At 43.8% G+C, this 20,692-nt stretch overlaps 1 protein-coding gene across 1 annotated transcript in view; it reads right to left on the bottom strand.

Annotated features, from left to right (window-relative positions):
• LOC311245094 (neuroepithelial cell-transforming gene 1 protein-like) overlaps positions 1 to 20,440 on the bottom strand; it is a 33,963-nt gene extending 13,523 nt beyond the window's left edge. Inside the window, exons 1-4 of the mRNA XM_084334874.1 lie at positions 20,163 to 20,440; positions 11,516 to 11,582; positions 6,857 to 6,916; positions 6,471 to 6,578 (exon numbers count right to left, since the gene is read on the bottom strand). Coding sequence (XP_084191000.1) covers positions 6,471 to 6,578; positions 6,857 to 6,916; positions 11,516 to 11,582; positions 20,163 to 20,323 — 396 coding nt within the window. The 5' untranslated portion in view covers positions 20,324 to 20,440. The remainder of the gene's footprint in view (positions 1 to 6,470; positions 6,579 to 6,856; positions 6,917 to 11,515; positions 11,583 to 20,162) is intronic.
• Positions 20,441 to 20,692: the final 252 nt, after the last annotated feature.

Below are 20,692 nucleotides of genomic sequence, written 5' to 3'. Positions count from 1 at the left end.
AGGCGGGCTGACAGGAGAGAGATCGTTAGAATAATGAATTAAGACTGAATAAGGACATTACAGAACAGGGTTACATCTGATTACGAGGCTTTGTTTATGGAATAAACAACGTTTTTCCAAGAAAGGTACCACGTCTGCCAGTGTCGAATTCTTATGATTACGGATTGCATTAAGGGGGATGACAAAGATGTACAGCCAGTATGAGAAGGTCGACTTCAATGGCGGCTGGGTGGCGCAGTGGACATTGTGCTCGTCACCAACGCAAGAGACACCGGGTTCAACTCCGGCTGTCGGCGTTGCCTCCGGCTTGGGCAAGCCCTCATACTAACTCAATTGGCAGAGTTAGGGGGTGGAAGTCGATGGGTGGTAATCTGGACGTTGTGGACAGCGACTCCTACAGGTCGGTTGGGGACGCCTGCACAGCAGAGACAGGAAATGGCGGGGGTAGTGTGAGCCTCCCACACGTTACACCTCGCCAATGAGTCCGTGCTGGCAGGTGAAAAGATGTGACAGACTGCCTCCTCGTGTACCGGAGGCGTCTATGCCTTCTACAACTCTGTTCGGTTTCCGGGTTCCTCTGATTGGCCACTAAGCCCACGTGACCCTACGCTAGCACGCCCCCCTTATCGCCGCCAGTTCGCGCGACAAGCCCCCCCCCCCCCCCTTATCACCCTGTTTACACCAGGGTGAACGTGAATATGAGAGCTCTGTCAATTGATAAGCGACGGCCATATTAGACACATAGCCATAATTTAAGATATAGCTCTCATATTTGCGAATGCAACAGCGTTCACCCTGATGTAAACAAAACAAGTCATTGATAAGCGACGGCCATATTAGACACACAGCCATAATTTAAGATATAGTTTATGCCTTCGCAAATATGAGAGCTCTGTCATTGAAGTGGGTGGTGGCAGCGTAACAGCGCTCACCCTGATGTAAAGTAGCGATTTTTTTATTTGTTTGTCATGACAAACCAATTACATAATCCAACATGTGTAAAGAAACAACATATTCCAGTTAACGGTATATATTTTTAATGATTCATTACGGTATAAATTAGGTTAACTGGAGCTGCGTATTGCTGGCTCTCATATTTGCGAATGCAACAGCGTTCACCCTGATGTAAACAAAACAAGTCATTGATAAGCGATGGCCATATTAGACACATAGCCATAATTTAAGATATAGTTTATGCATTCGCAAATATGAGAGCTCTGTCATTGAAGGGGCTTGTCGCGCGAACTGGCGGCGATAGGGTCACGTGGGCTTAGTGGCCAATCAGAGGAACCCGGAAACCGAACAGCGTTGTAGAAGGCATAGACGCCGGAGGGGACACGTGATGCACGGCTTCTATCCTCCCTACAACCGGCCAGTGGGGGGCATATGCGAGCAACGTTCAAGACAGGGGAGGGAAGAATTGGCACAATGGAATTGGGATGGGAGAAAAATAGAAAAAAAGAGAAAAAGTAAAAGAAAAAAAAAGAGAGAAGGTCGACTTCAGAGATAGAAATAAACACAACGCAGAAACTTCACAAACACAGATGCTAAAGGTGATACTGGCTGACTACAGAAACATCTAACAATGTGGATGTGTGTGCAGTGAGTGTAGATGATGGGTTGTTACATAGGGCTAGATCCTGCTATCTGTTACAGAAAATGAATGGGTACAATACAGTACAGCTCAATACACACAATTGTTAAGGGGATACAGACCAGAGAAAGACTTGTCTTGTTTACATCAGGGTCCCCCATTTTCAATTCATAATGAATTGTAAGTAAGGGTGCAATTAGCACCGTGCAATCCATACTTTGTGGATCTAGCCCATAGTGTCATTGTCATTGAGCATCCTGATGGCCTGGGGATAGCCTGGGGATGGCCTTGTTTCTCCCCCATCCTGATGGGGTTAGTAGTGTAGGGTTATTAATTACTGTGGGGCGGCGTGGCTCAGGGGTAGAGCGGGTCGTCCAATGATCGAAGGGTTGGTGGTTCGAATCCCGCTCAAGCCCATCAAGTCAAGAGTTTTATTTGTCACGGCATACAAGTATACAATGAAATGCGGGTGGTCTTGCCCGCAACGATGTGCAATACAGTAGTACAACATATAATAGAATCCAATAAAACAACATTGTGCAATAAACAGGTAACATAGTGGGGCATCTCGGTATTTGTACATAAGTTATTTACAGAGCATGGAGGACATGCTAGGTCCTTTGGTAGTGCAATACACTGTTACTGTTGCTATACTATTTTTAAAGTGACCTTTCCTTTGTGGTCATAAGTGTGGGCGTGTGCAGCATGAGTGTGTGCTTGCGCATGTTAAAGTGGCTGCTAGTGTGCGAGCGTGTACAGCGTGCGTGTCGTGTGTGTGCTTGTGTGTGGAGAGTTCAGTGTTCTGTGGCACTCAGTGATCAGTGTTCAAGGCTCTGATGGCCTGGGGGAAGAAGCTGAGCCGAAGCCTCTCTGTCCTAGTAGCTGGGGTTCACAGGCGTCTGCCTGACCTCAGCAGCTGGAACAGGCTGTTGTTGGGGTGGTGAGGGTCTTTCATTATTCTGCAGGCTCTGGATTTGCACCTCTTGTTGTATAGAACCTGCAGGGGAGGTAGTGCAATACCCGTGGTACGCTCGGCTGAGCGCACCACTCTCTGTAGGGCCTTCTTGTCCTGTGCCGTGCTGTTTCCATACCAGGCAGTGATGTTTCCAGTCAAGATGCTCTCTACAGCTCCGGAGTAGAAGGACTGGAGTATCTTCCCAGATACTCTGAACTTCCTTAACTGTCTCAGGTGGTAGAGGCGCTGCTTCGTCTTTTTTACGACTGTGTCTATGTGTGTTGACCATGTCAGATCCTCCGAGATGTGGACCCCCAGGTACTTAAAGCTGCTCACCCTGTCCACGGTAGCCCCGTTTATCCTCAGTGGTGTGTGTCTCCTGCTGTCCTCTCCTATAATCCACGATCAGCTCCTTGGTTTTACCAATGTTCAGGAGCAGGCTGTTGTCCTGGCACCAGCGTTCCAGTACCTCAACCTCCTCCCGGTAGGCCTTCTCGTCGTTGTCAGAGATCAGCCCCACCACCACTGTGTCGTCTGCAAACTTCACTATGGAGTTGGAGCTGAACTTGGCCACACAATCGTGTGTGTAGAGTGAGTACAGCAGGGGGCTCAGAACACAGCCCTGGGGGGACCCTATGCTCAGGGTGATGGTGTTGGAGGTCTGACCCCCCACCCTGACCGCCTGGGGTCTTTCACTCAGAAAGTCCAGTACCCAGGCGATCAGAGCGGAGCTCAGACCCAGCTCGATCAGCTTGTCCACCAGTCTGGTGGGGACTATGGTGTTGAACGCTGAGCTGTAGTCAATGAACAACAGTCTCACATAGCCCCCCTTCTGGCGGTCAAGGTGAGAGAGGGTGCTGTGCAGTACCTGGGAGACCGCGTCGTCAGTGGACCTGTTTGTCCTGTATGCAAATTGCATAGGGTCCATATCACTGGGGAGGGAGGCACAAATGTGATCCTTGACCAGCCTCTCGAAACATTTCATGACCACAGAGGTGAGTGCCACCGGTCTGTAGTCATTGAGACATGTTGGGGAGGGTTTCTTCGGTACAGGGATGATGGTAGACATCTTGAAGCAGGCAGGGACCACTGACTCCGCCAGGGATTGATTAAATATGGCGGTGAACACAGGGGCTAGCTGGTTGGCACAGGACTTAAGTATGCGTCCTGTTATACCATCTGGGCCAGCCGCTTTCCTGGTGTTCACCTGCATAAATGCTCTTCTCACACTGTGTTCCGACAACGAGAGAGCGTCCCCGCCCCCCCGCGGTTGCCCCCCCCCCCTCCACAACAGCCAGCGGCGCCACCGTCTACACCAAACCGAGCGTAGAAAGAGTTGAGTTTGTCCGCGAGGGAGGCGTCGTCGCTCCCCATTGAGGGGGCGCTGACTTTGTTGTCAGTTATTGTCCTCAGTCCCCGCCATAAGCCTCTTGTGTCGTTTTGTGCCATTTGTGTCTCCAGTTTGTCAGCATATGTCCGTTTTGCAAGTTTTACAGCCTTGCGCAGAGTATAGACTGAAGCCTTGTACTCCTCCATGTTTCCTGACTCTCTGGCCAGGTTGTAAGCAGTGGTGCGAGAGTTCAGAGCTGCTCTGATAGTACTGTCCACCCACGGTTTCTGGTTTGGGAAAACCCGCACCTTTTTCATCCCACTGCCGTTGTGTCCTTGGGCAAGACACTTAACCTACTTGCCTCGTATGAATGTGTATGCATGTGAATTAATGTTGGTGGTGGTCGGAGGGGCCGTAGGCGATGATTATTCGCCACGCTTCCGTGAGTCTGCCTCAGGGTTTCAGGTTTCAGGTTTTTATTTAGACTCCACAACATATACAGATCATTAATCCAGCATACATTGCTGTCAAGGATAGTAACGTAAAAGCCTCTTGACTTATTTCCATCGTTGTCCTTGGGTGTCAAGGATGCTAGAAACACACAACTCATTACAGAATTAATCACAATTATTATCTTTGCATAATAATAATGGCACAACCCTAAATTAATACAAACAAAGCACATTTGTTGATACAATGTTCATTTATGTCGAAAGTCAGTGAGCTTCAGGAAGCACCCTCGGGGGAGGGAATTTGGGGGATGGGAGGGAGGGCGGAGAGCGGGGGGTGGGAGTTAAGGATAGGGTAGTGGCTTAGGGTTTTGGGCGTGTGAGGCAGTCGAGGGATCCACCCCTCCTTCCGTGCACGTCGCCAGTCGTGCTCGTGGGGGGGAGGTTTGCGTGAGGATGGGGAGGGGGGGGAGGCCATCCATCTTATCTTCAGACAGTCAGATACTGTCCCGTCCTTGGTTGCGATGGGTACGGACGTCATAAACCAGGTCTTATCTTGACTTCTTCTCCTCGGCCTCTTTCATTGACCTCGAAACATTCCTTCTTTTCTTCCACAGACTTGAGTTACGTGGCATGGGGGGGGGGGGGGTGGGTTGAAACAGGTTACAATGATTCCTGTAATGCTTTAATTTAATCCAGATCTTGCATCTTCTTTGTCGCGGTCCTAATGTCCTGCGCGACCCCCAACATTATTTGACCCCTACATTGTTCATCGGCTGTATGTTGAGCGAGCCGCTTTGTCAGTTCAATGTGGGCATTTTCCAATCGTGCTACTACTTGACGGCAGCAAATCCAAATCCAAATTGCGATCGCTCCCCAACCGATCAGGAAGATGACGAGGAGATACAGATCCTCAACATCTTCAATCTCAATAGAATATAGGCATATTGATCGCCAATTATTCCAACTGTCAATTGCAAACCCGGCCTGGAATGTCCCTATCGGACATAATGGTTCGGTCGCACTTTGTTTTCTTGAAGAGAAGATTCGATCCACTGCTGCAAAACTCCAGCTTATTAGTTGATCCATTGATTGACTGAGTGGGAAGTCAGGTATGTTGAAGAAAAAGTAGAATGTCCACACCGTCAAGGAGGCAGTTGTAAGGCAGTTGTAATTAGGGATCCACACCGTTATTAATTGCAGCTTAGAGTCCACACCGTCGCGAGAAGCAGAAAGACAGCGCTGGTGTACGGAGATAAAAGCGGGTGCAGGGAGGAGGGTAGAGGAGGCCTTGGAGGGCAGGGAGGAGAGATAAAAAATGCGACTGCTCTCTGGGGAGGTTAGAAAGGGAACCACCGGTATGACTGTGTATGAACGAATAATGGACTCTGTAAGCGCTCTGGGGTCACTGGGGTGTCATGAAGAGCGCTATATAAATCCAATCCATTATTATTATTATTACTGCTTGTTTGTGTTTGCCGTTCTCCCCTCCCCTTGTGTCAAGTTATGTTGTGGGTTTTGTTCCCCTTCCTTTTGATACATAAATAAAACACCACCATTTACTTTTTGGAAAACGTCTTTATTATTTCTTCCTGCCGGGACCCGTGCTAAAAGCACCTGCTGGACAGGTTGATTTTCACAGCAACCCGGTTCAGTTACCGTTATCAGTTAAACTGATACGTTTGTAAACATTTACATCATAATAAACAACACTTATAGACCTTTGATTGTGACAATCATACACATGGGGGGAAGGTAAAGGACAATAAAAGGACATGTGTCCAATGTCAAGAAAAATGGTGTGATATGTAGTGTACCTGGATGGTGTGATGTGTACTGTACCTGGATGGTGTGATATGTACTGTACCTGGATGGTGTGATATGTAGTGTACCTGGATGGTGTGATATGTAGTGTACCTGGATGGTGTGATATGTACTGTACATGGATGGTGTGATATGTAGTGTACCTGGATGGTGTGATATGTACTGTACCTGGATGGTGCGATATGTAGTGTACCTGGATGGTGTGATATGTAGTGTACCTGGATGGTGTGATATGTACTGTACCTGGATGGTGTGATATGTAGTGTACCTGGATGGTGTGATATGTACTGTACCTGGATGGTGTGATATGTACTGTACCTGGATGGTGTGGCCAAAGCGTCGCACTGCCCCATTCTTTGAAGGAGAGATCAGGGTGACCAGTGAAGACACCCTGGACAGCGGCCGTACCCGCTTGTTACTGGGCTCCTGGAGATAGAGAAGTGATTTCAGCTCCACTGTATTCAACATTGACCGAGTGCATGGCATGCTACGGTAGAAACACTCCTATTAATTTCCCCTCACACCCACAGACAAGACACTCACCCAGCCCGTCGGGAGGACAGTGGAATTATCCTGTTCTCATAACACAAAATAGGGGAGTTGTGACTTGTCTGTTGCTAGGATCTGACCCATGCAGGGGGATTAAAGTGTCTTTCTCTGTAGTACCCGGTGCAGAGAAACAAATGGGAAACCTTGGCTCTCACCTTGAGGTCAAAGCTGGACAGACTGACGGTGTCATCCTCCTTCTCTTTGCGTTTTCTCTTCTGTGAGGGGACACAACAGTGCAAACTGGTTACTTTCACAAGTAAAAAGGAGAAAAGAGGCAATAGTCATTCATTTGGAATGGAGCAACTAGGGGTGTGAAGCGGAAGTCCCACTACAATCACGTCGGTACTAGGGATGGGCGTGAGTAATCGATTACTCGTAGCTATGAGAAAAATCAAAATTATTAAATTATATTTTTTCACATGTGTACGATTATAACTGTTTGTTGGTTTCCTTAAACATATATACGTGAATGAACAAAAATAAGTACAAAAATAAAAATAAAAAAATAAATTCAAATATTATATATATTTTCTTTTTTTAAAGTTTTCCCCCCTTTTCGAGTAATACACGATCAATCGAGTATAGAATGCGATCAATCGATCTGGATTTTTCTTTAAAATGCCCATCTCAAGTCGGTACTACAGAATACAGATTCGCGTGAGATCCGCCGGTGCCACATTTCGGTACTGTAACGTAAATTCCATTTATTTCATTGCAATCTGTCCAATCAACGTATGGTGTCTTACTAAAGAAAGCCGTTAGTGACAATCAAGGAATCATAAACGACCCCCCCCCCCCTTTCCTTCACGCATGATGGAGCATAATGTAATGTATAGCGATCATATGCATTTGACATTTTTAATATAGCGTGTATAGGGACGAAACGCCAATCGATAATGTATAATACGCGTCGGGTCCTATAGCGCGCATTCTAGGAATTTCTGCTATACAGTCTAAAAACATACTTATATTCTTGACGGTACTAACACGACAATGTATGAATGGAAAAATATAACGTTCCCACATCCGGAATGATAGATACCCAATGTTGAATGGGCCATAGTAATGTCGATATAGCTATAATATTTTTAAAGTTATAGCCCTGCAAAGAAGGTGAGCCACTCCATAGGGTTACAGCACTGGCAGAGAGTGGTAAAGATGGGCATACTGCATGGCACCCAATGTGTTAAGAGAAGTTATTTATATTTCGAACTTGATTCATTGCGCACTACTGGTAGTTAGATTATACATTGCGCATGTTATGACTTTGAACGTCTGCCATTTCCACCGCAAATACAAGTAACAACAATACGATGCGTCGATCATGACATCGGCATAGGGCTGGGCGATATGGCCAAAAATGATATCGCGATAACGATATCGATAACAATATCATATCACTTGATAAAAGAATCGAATATAATTTTTTTTATTAACACTTTAAGTGCCGAAAACGTGTTTAGGCGTCCTTCCCCGCCATGCTCAAGTTGCCGAGGACGCCGTAACTCGTCTTTAATATCAATATTTCAAAAATCTGTGATCGGAATCATATTTTCCATCCGCAGCCTTCACACACAGTTCTGAGCTCCTCTCAATCCTCTAGCGGTTCAAGAGCGCCATCTGGTGGCCGATCGGCAGAAGCGCCAAACAGGAAGTTATGTGGATGAAGTGCTGATCACCCATATTACTTCCGGGCACTCGCTATAGGTCCCGGGACTCCATCTTGATACACTGGACATAGATCGGTTGCAAATAACTCGATAAACAACATGATTTGGACGTATATAGTATTATACAACCTGGAAATGGACCGGGTATTTCGACATCCCATAATGGAAAACTGTCTACCCCACGCTGATCGCCCAACGGCCCGCGGAGACTGGGGTGAGTTTTAGCGTGTAATATTACCGTGTTCGACACTAACTGCTATGATGAACATTTGACCCACATTAGATGAATGGTATAACGCTGCCCACGGAATTATAAACGCCCCCTCGCCCATCCGGTCAACATCAGATGACGTGTAGTAACTTCCAGAAGTCCGTCCAGTTGGATTTTTTTATATCGCGCCGATTGCTATCAAACTGTATTTGATCATCAATATAATGCATTTGGGGCTATAAATCACGTTCTGGAGAAAGCTGCAGAAAGAGATGAAAACACTTATACTTTAGATCATATTTTAGTATGAATGTGAATGAAAAAGTTTAACGTTCATACACCCTGAACAATACATATAGGACATTGAATGGGCCCTAATAATGGCAATTTAGCAATAGAATTTAAAAAGTTATAGCCCTGCAAAGAAGGGGAACTTCTCCATAGACAAATAGAGCTGGCAAGGGATGGTATATCATGAATTTAGCCTTAGGCAATCAAAGTGTTAAACAACAGATGTATGTTTATTTTGCAGCTATTCTTTGTCGTTGCCGCCATCTTTAGTGTTACATCCCCTCACACTCCAGTTCTCAGGCTGCAGCTGGTTTGAAAGCGAAAGTAAACGGGCTTCTCTTCTGGCTGTGGCTCCAGGGGAGTTGAACAGTTCTGGCTCTGCTAGTTTCTTTTCTATCTTTTGGCACTTTTTTGGTGGACAAACACAGTGACTCCTGACTGGAGTTCAAACTGTATTTTAAATTAGAAAGTAAACAAAATAAATGGACAAGAGAAAAATAAATCTCAATTTTGTCAGTATTGTCATTTGGACAAGCAAAGCCAGTACTTTAAGTTGCAGGCAAGAAAGACAAGTCTGTCCACGGTCTCTGGTTTTAAAACTGCCCTGTTGCAGGTAAAAAATTAAATAATAATTCTATATATTTTTATTATCAAATCGCCAAGCCTGCAATAAAAAAAAAAAAAAAAAAAAATATTAACCAGGAAGTCCCATTGAGATACACGATCTCCTTTGCAAGGTAGACCTGGCCAAGATGACAGCAATAACATTTGCAATACATCACACAGCAATAAAATGTGCGATACATCACACAAGAACATAATAAATGTGCATGTATACAATACATCACATGTAAACACAAAGCAGAATAGTCTACATGATAGTAAAAGTGTATAATACAGGGTAATACAGTAATTTTGCAGTTGGGACCCGACTACAGAAAGCAGCAACATTCTTCTTGTATTTTTTTTTTTTTAAATATGTTATAATCGCATCGCAAATCGCAATCGCAATATCCGTCAGAATAATCGCAATTAGATAATTTCCCAAAATCGTGCAGCCCTAGTGTGCTAGCAGAACTAGACTCCAGTCACGAGTCACGGTGCACATGTGCGGTGGTTTGTCCACCAAAAAAGCGCCAAAAGATCGAAAATAAATGAGCAGAGCCAGAACTGTTCAACTCCCCTGGAGCCACAGCCAGCAGAGAAGCCGGTTTACTTTCGCTTTTAAACCAGCTGCAGCCTGAGAACTGGAGTGTGAGGGGATGTAACACTAAAGATGGCAGCAATGACAAAGAATTGCTGCAAAATAAACATACATCTGTTATATAAAAAAAAAAAAAAAATAATAATACTTATAACAATTCGATAATTATCGATATCGAGAAATATGATAACATTATCATATCGTTATCGCGATATGATTTTTTTCCATATCGCCCAGCCCTAGTCAGTCACATACTTATTTTCATCCAGTACACACATTAATAATGTGCAAGGCCCCAGTATGATTCAACAGAAGTGCATCTTGACAACCTATTTGAGTAGGACGTCAGAATCGCCTTTCATGGTTCCTTAACATCAGGAAATAACCTGAGTATTGCAGATCAGAGATGAGTCCAGTGGTGGGTGGTGGTAATGCAACAGATTATGGATGCATTGCTAACCACCATTAAACTAAACATAAGAAGAAAAAGGTGAGAAACTACACTGCATTTATTGTTCACTGAAACAACATTAGAGCCATATGAAATCCATTTTATTATTTTCCAAATTCCATTTTATTTTTTCCCAAATTCCATTTTAATATTTCAGAATTCTGTATTTTGCCTTTTACGCCCATTTTACCATCAGAAATAGTGTCTAATAAGTGGGAATGAATAAATGTCCACAATTTAATAAGATATAACAGTCCATTTAATGTTTTTAAGTGCTGCAACTCAGAAATACAGTTCAATTTTATTTCATTTATAAAGGACAGTGTGTAGGCCTACTGAGTGACAATCATTTGCAAATAGATGGGTGCCCCAGATTTAGCAAGAAGCTATAATTTCCATAACGTTACATAGCTATTTAAATCACAATAGTGTCAGTGATTAGCCTCGCCCTCTAGCTGTATCTATTGTGATCACCAGAGATCATCGTTGGAGAGTTGGTGTGTTTTGGGAAGCACAGTCCTTGTTCCTGACATGGCTTTTGAAGTGATCTTCGCACGTGTTTTTGCATGTCCAGTCCCCACGGTATGTTGACAGAATTTGCAAAACACCTTATCGACTGAAGCATAAAAGTCATTAGGATACTGCTCTGCTCTGAATTTAGCTTATTGCGGAATTTCTTAGCTTCTTGACGGCGTTAACACCGAAGCAGCGAGGCGCTTGGTCACCGCTGTGTTCTGTGTAACACGCAGCGGTCCCCGCCTTGCAACAAATGTTCCACCCAAAAACGGAATTTCAGTCCAGATTAGGCCAAATTCTGCAATATTCCACGTTTTGCAGTTGATTCCATTTTTATTGGTAAATTCCGTGATTCCGTGAACGCAGATTTCATATGGCTCTAAACAACATGATGACTAAGGCTTATTCAACAGCTTGACTCCAAGAAGATCAACCTCAGAGGATTCTGAAGAGCGGTCCCTGGTGACTCACCAGACTGAAGTCCCATGGTGTCCCTGGAGTGAGGAAGGTGAAGGAGCTTCCTCTCGTAAGTGGGGGTCTGCATGAGGATGAGATTAGAGATCAGGTAATAGCCATGGTTATCCACAATGAACATGGGTTTACATGAGATTAGAGATCAGGTAATAATAGCCATGGTTATCCACAATGAACACAGGTTCTTATTATATATTTATGTTGTATATGCCCCCAACATAACTAAACAAACTGATTTATTCATACACTAAAATCATGAAAATATTCTATACAATTTTATAAAAGGCAACTTGGGGTCTTAACTCATTCCGGGCCAACCACGAGTATAGTCGGGTTAACTCGCCATCGCTTCCGTGCCAATCACGAGTATAGTCAGGTTTTAATCGTTATTTATTTTATTAGCGATATCCATTCATTTTCATCCATCCAACCTGATGTTATCGTTGGGAATGGGTCTGAGCTCGCAAAAGGGCAAATACCGCCACCTATCGTCTCCCGGATGGTATTGCACATCATTGGATTGGATTGGCTGGGACTGTGCATCAAAAAAATTAGTCCAGTCCAGGTTTTACTTCTCGGGCATGCAGCTGGATACTATTGCATTGAGTCCCCCCACTGGGAGCATCGTGGATCATTGTGTTTTGGACTATAACGTTGGATCAATGGACGCAATCGATATTTGGAATGGCGTTCAGGAATTGGATTAATCTTTTTGCATGACATCAGAATCAGATGTGTGAGGTTAGGTAAGGCCTTTATGTTACGAATCTTGGGGTAATCAGATGTTCCTATCACCGCCATCGGAGCGTGTGTGTGTGTGAGGTTCGCGCCGACCAAAGTACGGAGAAGCGATTTTTCAGACCCCGCTTCTCTTCGTACATGAGGACACATATACTATCGATAATCTGGCATTTATTTGAACGATTCATAAATCAGCTGGAAAATGACACAGTGTTTTGTGTATTCCAGGCTATTATCGTGTCTTTCTCTGGAATTACTAGAAATCTCCAAAACTATATTCATATTCAAAACGGTATAAAACGGAAATGTACCAATGAAAAAACAATACGTTTCGTACATGTTGACTGGAAGCAACTCATTGACGATCACTGTGTTATTAGATCTATTGCTATTATATTTGATATGTTTTATGCACTCGCAAATAAGTCCTATTCTCCATTGGATATAGCGTTGGCACAGAAGGGCCATCAGCAGAGGGCGCTGTTGGCCCGGAATGAGTTAAAGGAAGAATCTGTATGGGAAATGCGCTTACCGTCTTCTCAGACAAGAAAATAGATTAAACGCTCCTCTATTTAAATGATTGTGTGCTCAGTAGAAAGCTATACAAGCTGTAAGCTAGCCTAGCACAAATTAATGAAAGTGGATACGGACCACTAGTCTTGCTTTAAAACTCTGGAGAGGTGTATTTGGCCAACAGCTAGGTTAGCTGGTCTGTATTGATTGATTGAAAAGTTTATTAACAGATTGCAGAATGGGTACAGTACAGCTCAATACATACAATTGTTAAGGGGATGCAGACCAGAGAAAGACTTTCGTCTTGTTTACATCAGGGTCCCCCATTTTCAATTCATCATAACATATATGACACACACGACATACAGATAGACAGTACTGCTACATCTATACATTTATGACATACCAGATTTGCAAATACATTACTGTTTGTGATACAAAAAGTGTCCAGAAAAGAGTGTATATACATTTGACGTAGAAACTGTACATTGGAGGAGGTTGGGTAGGTGGGGTGGGGGACTGTACATTGGAGGGGGGGGGGGGGGGGGTTGGGTAGGGGGTGGGTGGGGGACACTGTTAGGGATGGGTACCTTTCACATTTGAACCGATACCGGTACCGGTACCTGTGAATCGATACCGGTACCCAACGGTATTTTTTATAATTTTTTTTTTACTTTTTTCTTTTCATGTCAACGTTCACACGCACAATATATGCTTACCTAGGATTTGACTTGATTCAACAACAAAGCAGTCGGAGCAATGACAAGCCGAAAACTGTCGAAATTTAATTTACCTACCTCGTAAAAAAAAATCCAAACTTCAAATAACTGTCGAAATTGTAGTTATTTGAAGTTTGGATTTTTTTTTACGAGGTAGGTAAATTAAATTTCGACAGTTTTCGGCTTGTCATTGCTCCGACTGCTTTGTTGTTGAATCAAGTCAAATCCTAGGTAAGCATATATTGTGCGTGTGAACGTTGACATGAAAAGAAAAAAGGTAAAAAAAAAAAAAGTAAAAAAAAAAGGTAAAAAAAAAATTTAATAAAGTTTTTTTTTAATCGGTTTCTCACTTGATTCGATACTCGGTAGTACCGACGTGTTTCGGTTCGGTACCTCAAAAGTACCGAATTCGGTACCCATCCCTAGACACTGTACACCAGGGGTGCCCAACCTTTTTTGAACAAAGATCTACTTTTTAATTTGCCACCTAGCCGAGAGCTACCAGCCCAAATTTGTCCTACTCTCGGCTAAGATAAGATAAGATGTTACTTTATTGATCCCCTTGGGGAAATTCAGGCATAATAGCAGCATGGGGGAAGGGGGGGGGGGGGGTACAGGTAGTAAAAACAACACAAATGTCAATATAATTTACTATCTAACTAACTGAAAAATATATTCACAGTGTAATAAGGTGCATAAGGCTAGTATTAGTAGTAATAGTATTACCCATTCAATATGCACATGACAGAAAATATAATATGGCATATAATATTTTCTGTCATGTGCATATTGAATGGGTATATAATATGCTATTGCTATAATATGCTATCATTGTGACAGTGTAGTGTAGTGTAGGACTTACAAGAATGACAAGACTGTAACTGTAACTTCTCAAGTTTATTTCACACTCTGCATACACACTGACAACACACACACACTCAGTTCAATGGGCATGAGAAAACATGCGTTTACATTTCCAAAGCAAAAGTGGAACAATACAATAAAAATATATGTACAATTAAAAAGGAATAGGAATGATGTGTAAACAGAGCTGTCACATTGCAAAATGGAATACAATCAAAAAACAATTCCACAAAAAGGTCTGTCAACAGTCACTGATAGTTCTCCTTTATCTGTTTTTTTTTTTATTAAATGTCTCTACCTTAGTGAGAATGCTGGCACTGGGAAGAGGTAGCTAGTTTTTCAATGTCTGGGTTGTAGGAGCTGGTTGCAAGCCTCAGGCAGTCCACAAGATGGTCATCTGTCAATGTGGTTCTGTACTTGGACTTGATGATCTTCATGTGAGAGAAAGCAGACTCACACAGGTAGGTTGATCCAAAACATGCTGTTAAGTTCATGGCACATCTCCTGAGGTTGGGGTACTTCTCAGGCAGCAGTAGCTCCCAGAACTCTGCCTTCATCCCTTGTGTTGCCCTGGCTTTAATCTCAATGTCAGTTTGAAGTGTGAGGATCTCGTTCTCCACAGCATGGCTGTCCAGATTAAACAGTGTGGCCACTTTGGATGTGATGTCATCCACATCTACAGTTCCAAATGGAAAACACATGTAGCTTGCAACAGGTTCAAGTATTGAAAAGTCTGTGAAGCGCTTATCAAACTCTGACAAGATGCTTTGAACTTGCTCCTCATAATGTGTGCAATCAAACTGCGGTGTCCTCACCCTGACGTTGAAGTTCTGCTTGCATGTGAGGAAAGTCGCGTAGGTCACTGTGTTGCAGCCTTCTCGCCCACATGGTGAGCTTGCTTTTAAAAGCATTCACTGAGCTGATCATGTTTATTACACATTTATCCTTTCCCTGCAGCTCTAAATTCAGGTTATTCAGCATGCCAGTGACATCGGTTATGAATGCCAAATTCAAAAGCCAGTCGTTGTCCTGTAGATGTGTATATTCGGCATGTTTAGCAAGCTTGAGAAACTCTTTAATTTCAGGCAGCAACTCGCTGAATCTCTCCAGAAATGTACCTCTGCTCCGCCCCCGTCTCCTCCATATGTGCACGAAATAGCCTCCTCTGTAGGCTCCTTGCCCTGACAGAGCACACAATCTTCATAGCGATATCCATAACTTCCTTCATATTTAAAATCTTTGCACACAGCACTTGTTGGTGAATTATGCAGTGGTAATTAAGGAAAGGTAATTAAGCGTCGCTTTTTTTGCACAGTCCGATGAACTAGGGCTGGGCGATATGGAAAAAAATCCTATCGCGATAACGATATGATAATTTTATTTTATTTCTCGATATCGATAATTATCGAATTGTTATAAGTATAAAAAAAATAATTTTTTTTTTTTTTTTTTTTTTTTTAACAACAGATGTATGTTTATTTTGCAGCAATTCTTTGTCATTGCCGCCATCTTTAGTGTTACATCCCCTCACACTCCAGTTATCAGGCTGCAGCTGGTTTAAAGGCTAAAGTAAACCGGCTTCTCTGCTGGCTGTGGCTCCAGAGGAGTTGAACAGTTCTGGCTCTGCTAGTTTATTTTCGATCTTTTGGCGCTTTTTTGGTGGACCGTGACTGGAGTCTAGTTCTGCTAGCACACATAGCCTACTGTGTACAGAAAAGAGAAAAAGAGAAAAAGAAATCGAATTTGGTCAGTATTGTCATTTGGACAAGCAAAGCCATTACTTTAAGTTGCAGGCAAGAAAGACAAGTCTGTCCACTGCAGGTAAAAAAAAAATTAAAAAAAAACACGATTTTTCGATTTTTTTTAATTTCGATATTCGATATCGATTATTAAAATATATCGCGATATTTATCGTTATCGTTATATCGCCCAGCCCTACGATGAACCCATTATTACAGCCAACCATGGCTGGTGCCCCATCGGTTGTAATAGAGATGAGTTTATGGAGGGGTAGTTTGCTCTGCTTAGCGAACTCCATGAAGGCTTGAAAGATGTCTTCACCTTTAGTGTATCCTTTAAGAGGCAATATGGTGAGCAGCTCTTCTTTTGCGCTCATGTCGTCAAAGGCCATTCTAATGTAAATACATAGCTGTGCCACATCTACCATATCAGTCGATTCACCGAACTGCAGGGAATAACACTCGCATGTATTAATGTCCCTCATGAGTTGCTGGTAGGGATGCACCGAAATTTCGGCACCGAAAGCTTTCGGCCGAAAATGGCAAAAAATTGCCTTTTGGCTTTCGGCCGAAAGAGTTTTTTCACCGAAAATATATCACCGAAACAGAAACAACCTCGCGTGTTGTTGTGATGATGTCGCGCTGTCGGGAGTCGCGCTGCCCCTATGTAAACTGTGCGCGCAACGCGTCCAACAAATGCGTCTTCAACATGCTTCCATATCCTCATTCACTATTATGCCCGTCGCGGTAGGAGTGATCTAATCAGGCATGCGTTGTTCATGGGACGGGGTAGCACGGTGTGCAAGCTCACTGAGTATTAAAGATTTGAGCAGAAGCGCGTGCACGCACATGCATGGTTGTGCGCGCATGCGCGTGCACTCAAGAACGCGTTGCGCTCGACTCGGCTCGTCTGTTTACCTGCCTCCCGGCGCTACCTCGCATTATCATAACAATAGCCGCTAGGCCGGTGTCTTCAACCACGTCTGGACTCTTTGTGATGTAAATATGGAACGTCCCAAGTTGCTGCTGTTCACAGAGTGCACCGTTTGGAATTGACAACTGTTTTGATTTAACCCTTCATTCACCATCATTCACCTTTGGACAACAACACACTCTGCAAACAGCAGCAACCCGGGACACTCCATACCCACATCACAAACTTTGGGACTGAGTAGATAATTAATTAATCTTATCTTTATTTTTATTATTTATATTAAAACTGAATCAAACCATAAACAAGGTTGCCTGTTGGGATGTTAGATCCTAATGTGAAAAACTGATTTTATATGTCTGCACTTTATGTGCTCATTTTATGCCTGTCTTTCTTCTGTTGTGAAGCACTTTGAGCTGCAGTTTCTGTATGAAAGGCTATACAAACAAAGTGTATTATTATACATGTGCGCGAGGGAACATATGCGCATGCGCGCGGGCCCGCGCGGCGTCATTATCCTGCGTGCCGGCTCAGTCCATATTAACAACGCACCACTGGATCTAATGTGATGATGTCGCGCTGCCCCTATGTAAACTCTGCGCGCAACGCGTCCAACAAATGCGTCTTCAACATGCCTTTACATTCACCATATGCCCGTCGCGGTTAATCACTGAGTGATCTAATATGCATATTATTCAGAGCGAGAGGGGGGGGGGGTTGTGTTTCTCACATTGACGCACATTCAGCTGGGGACTAGAAATGTGCGCTCAGTAGAGCACAGATGTCCGCTGCGGCAGCCAGAGAAAAGATGGAATTAATGTACTGTATGCATTCAGAAGTGCTGAATAAATGTTTTATGGACCCATAATAGTGATTATTTATTATTTAAGTTAAGTTTTGCCATAATCATATATTTTTCCATAATCATAATGTTCCACAACATTGGTAAAAAAAATATCTATTCTATGAATCATTTTCGGCCTTTCGGTTTTCGGCCAACTGTTTTCTATTTTCGGTATCGGTTTCGGCCAAGAATTTCCCATTCGGTGCATCCCTAGTTGCTGGTGGACATCTTCTGACATTTCCTCACAGCGCCGGGTCACAGTATTACGTGACAACTGAAGGTCTTTAACAGCATCCATAATCTCTGTGTGATACTTGGAATTACCGAAGAGTGAATCGGCAGCGGCAGTCAATGCCTCTTTTACACATTCGCAATCTTTGAAGGATTTTTTCTTTTTAGCGGGAATGTGACTGACACGATAAGAAGCAATTGTTGCAGCTTTTGCCTTGGTGCTGGGCTTCGTAAAAGTAGACTGTTGTCCCACTAGTGAAGACTTCATCTGCTGGAGTGCTGTTCTTCGTAGGACTGTTTTTGGAGGAAAATCCGTGCGGTGTTTCTTGTGCATCGTTGTATAATGCCGCTCCAAATTACCCTTTTTCGGCACAGCCACAGTTTGTTTGCAAATCAGACAGACTGATTTTGCGTTGAAATAAACAAAAAAGTAAGCCTCCTCCCACTCTTCATGGAAATGATATGTTTTTGGTCTTTTGGCTGCTCCGGTTCTGCTTGCGGCGCTGACGCTGGTGCTATCCGGCAGCTCATCGGAGGCGGTGTTGGAGCTGATCCCTGGCTGCGGCAGCTCATCGGAGGCGGCGTTGGAGCTGCTCCCTGGCGGCGGCGGTGGCAGCTCGTCAGAGGGTCCTGGCTCTGGCGGCAGTGAAGTCTTGCTTGCGTTGTTGAAAAGTAGCGTCCTCTGAATGAACCTCTTTTTAGCTGGTGGTGTTCCATTCATCTTGCAGTTTCGAGTGACTCAAGACTGGTCTCAGAGCCACGTTTATACTGTACCTGCCAGGTGATGGGCCCGACCCCCACTCATGCCACTCCATGAAAACAAAGGCATCAATTTGCATCCCTATGGGTGAAGCTCGCTGTCCGGAATGTACGGAATGTAGACGGTATCGATTGGCCCAGGCTGCCTTTTATACACAGGACTGCTCGAACGTGTGTTGTCCTCCCCTCCAAATCAAATCAAATTAAATGATTTTCCTAAATAATCTCGCGGCCTACTTGAAACCAGCGCGCGACCTACCGGTCTGGTTGGGCACGACTGCTGTACACTGTACTGTACATTGGAATACTGACAAAGCCATACTTGGTCATTTACTGTACAACTGGGTTAGGACATTTGTAGGGGCCAGTTTCGAATTGCAGTCTCCCGTAGGTGTTCTTTGAGAGTGTTGTAGTGATTCACATTATTTTACGGCTGTGGGTAGGGCGTTCCACATTGATGTGGCATAATTGCGAAATGTGTTTAGTCCCTTGTTTGAGCCGAATCTGGGTTTAACATGATTTGTGGAGCTCCCTCTGGTGTTGTGATCGTGGTATTCACTGACCTTTGGGAAGTATCTGTATCTGCTTCCATTAATTTGCTCTCTAAAGATAGGCTAGTTTGCAGCCAGACAGCTTTCTACTGGACGCACAGAGAACAAATTGGTATCCGTCTCCGACTCTGAAGAAGATGTCCAATAAATGTTGGCATGTTCCTTTAAAGAAATGTGTCATCCTCCTAATATTTCCCTCGCATATCAGATTAAATGTTGATTTTTATTTGACTAGTAGTGTTACACGATTCCACAGATGGGGATGGGCTTGTGAGAGACAAATATGAAGAACTGTAATGTGTTTCTGGTGCTGCAGGGGAAACGGCACAGGAACAACAAGTCAGTTACAGAAAGAGAAACAATGTTATCTTTTGTGGGCTTGACCAAGGTCAGCTGAGCTTCCTTCACACAATCACATACAAACAAACTGCTGCGTTGCATCTTGCTGTCGGCTGTAATCTGCACGCAGCAGTGTAGGGAGGAGTAGGGTATATCTGACGTTGAGCTTGCGGCTCTGCAGATATCCCCTATTGGTAGGGAGGGACAAAGAACTGCGCAGCCATCCCGAAAACATACGTCCCTGTATGTATGACAGCTAACGCTAGACGGCTAATGAGCTAGCTAGTACTTCGAGCGGGCTATATTATTTATCACTATCGAAATGTAATGTGATACAAACGACCGAGAAAGCCATTCTTAAACACAACTACATACAATGAGATGAGCAATGTTTTTCCAAATTAAAAGCCTACCTTTTAGAGCTGGTTCTCCTTGTTGTTTCGGGCGACGTCTCGGAAGCACTGCTGCTGATAATACTGGTGGTGGACGTCCGCGAGGACATCCTGCGAATGCCGCGACTCTTCGTCTGCTTTTTCTTCTCCATTGAGCGGCAAACATCCCCCGTTTCCTCCATTTTACTAGGCGCTGTGCGTAAAAACCTAGCTAAACAGTAAACAATAAAAACAAGCTCGAGACGACTGTAAACAAGATATATACAAAGAAAACATAGGATCGACGACAACTCTCCACACACGATGATGGCGTAGCTTAAGCTTTGAATATGGGGGATTCTTGAACAGTGACCAATGAGGAAACGGCTCTTTGCCCTCGTTACTATGACGCTGAGGGGTGGGAGGAGCTTCCCGAAAAGGAGAATCGTAGGATCTCGAGGATTTGTTATAATTAGGTTGTGATCAATAAACAGTTGTTATAAACGAGGAATAACCCAATTCACCACTTCCATTAATTGCAATGTTCACGTGGGAAAACAGAAAACAAGCAT

This window comes from Notolepis coatsorum (genome assembly GCF_963971535.1).
Source record: "Notolepis coatsorum genome assembly, chromosome: 18".
Lineage (NCBI taxonomy): Eukaryota > Metazoa > Chordata > Actinopteri > Aulopiformes > Paralepididae > Notolepis > Notolepis coatsorum.
Note: the sequence above shows the minus strand (reverse complement) of the source record. Positions and strands in the feature narration are given on the sequence as shown.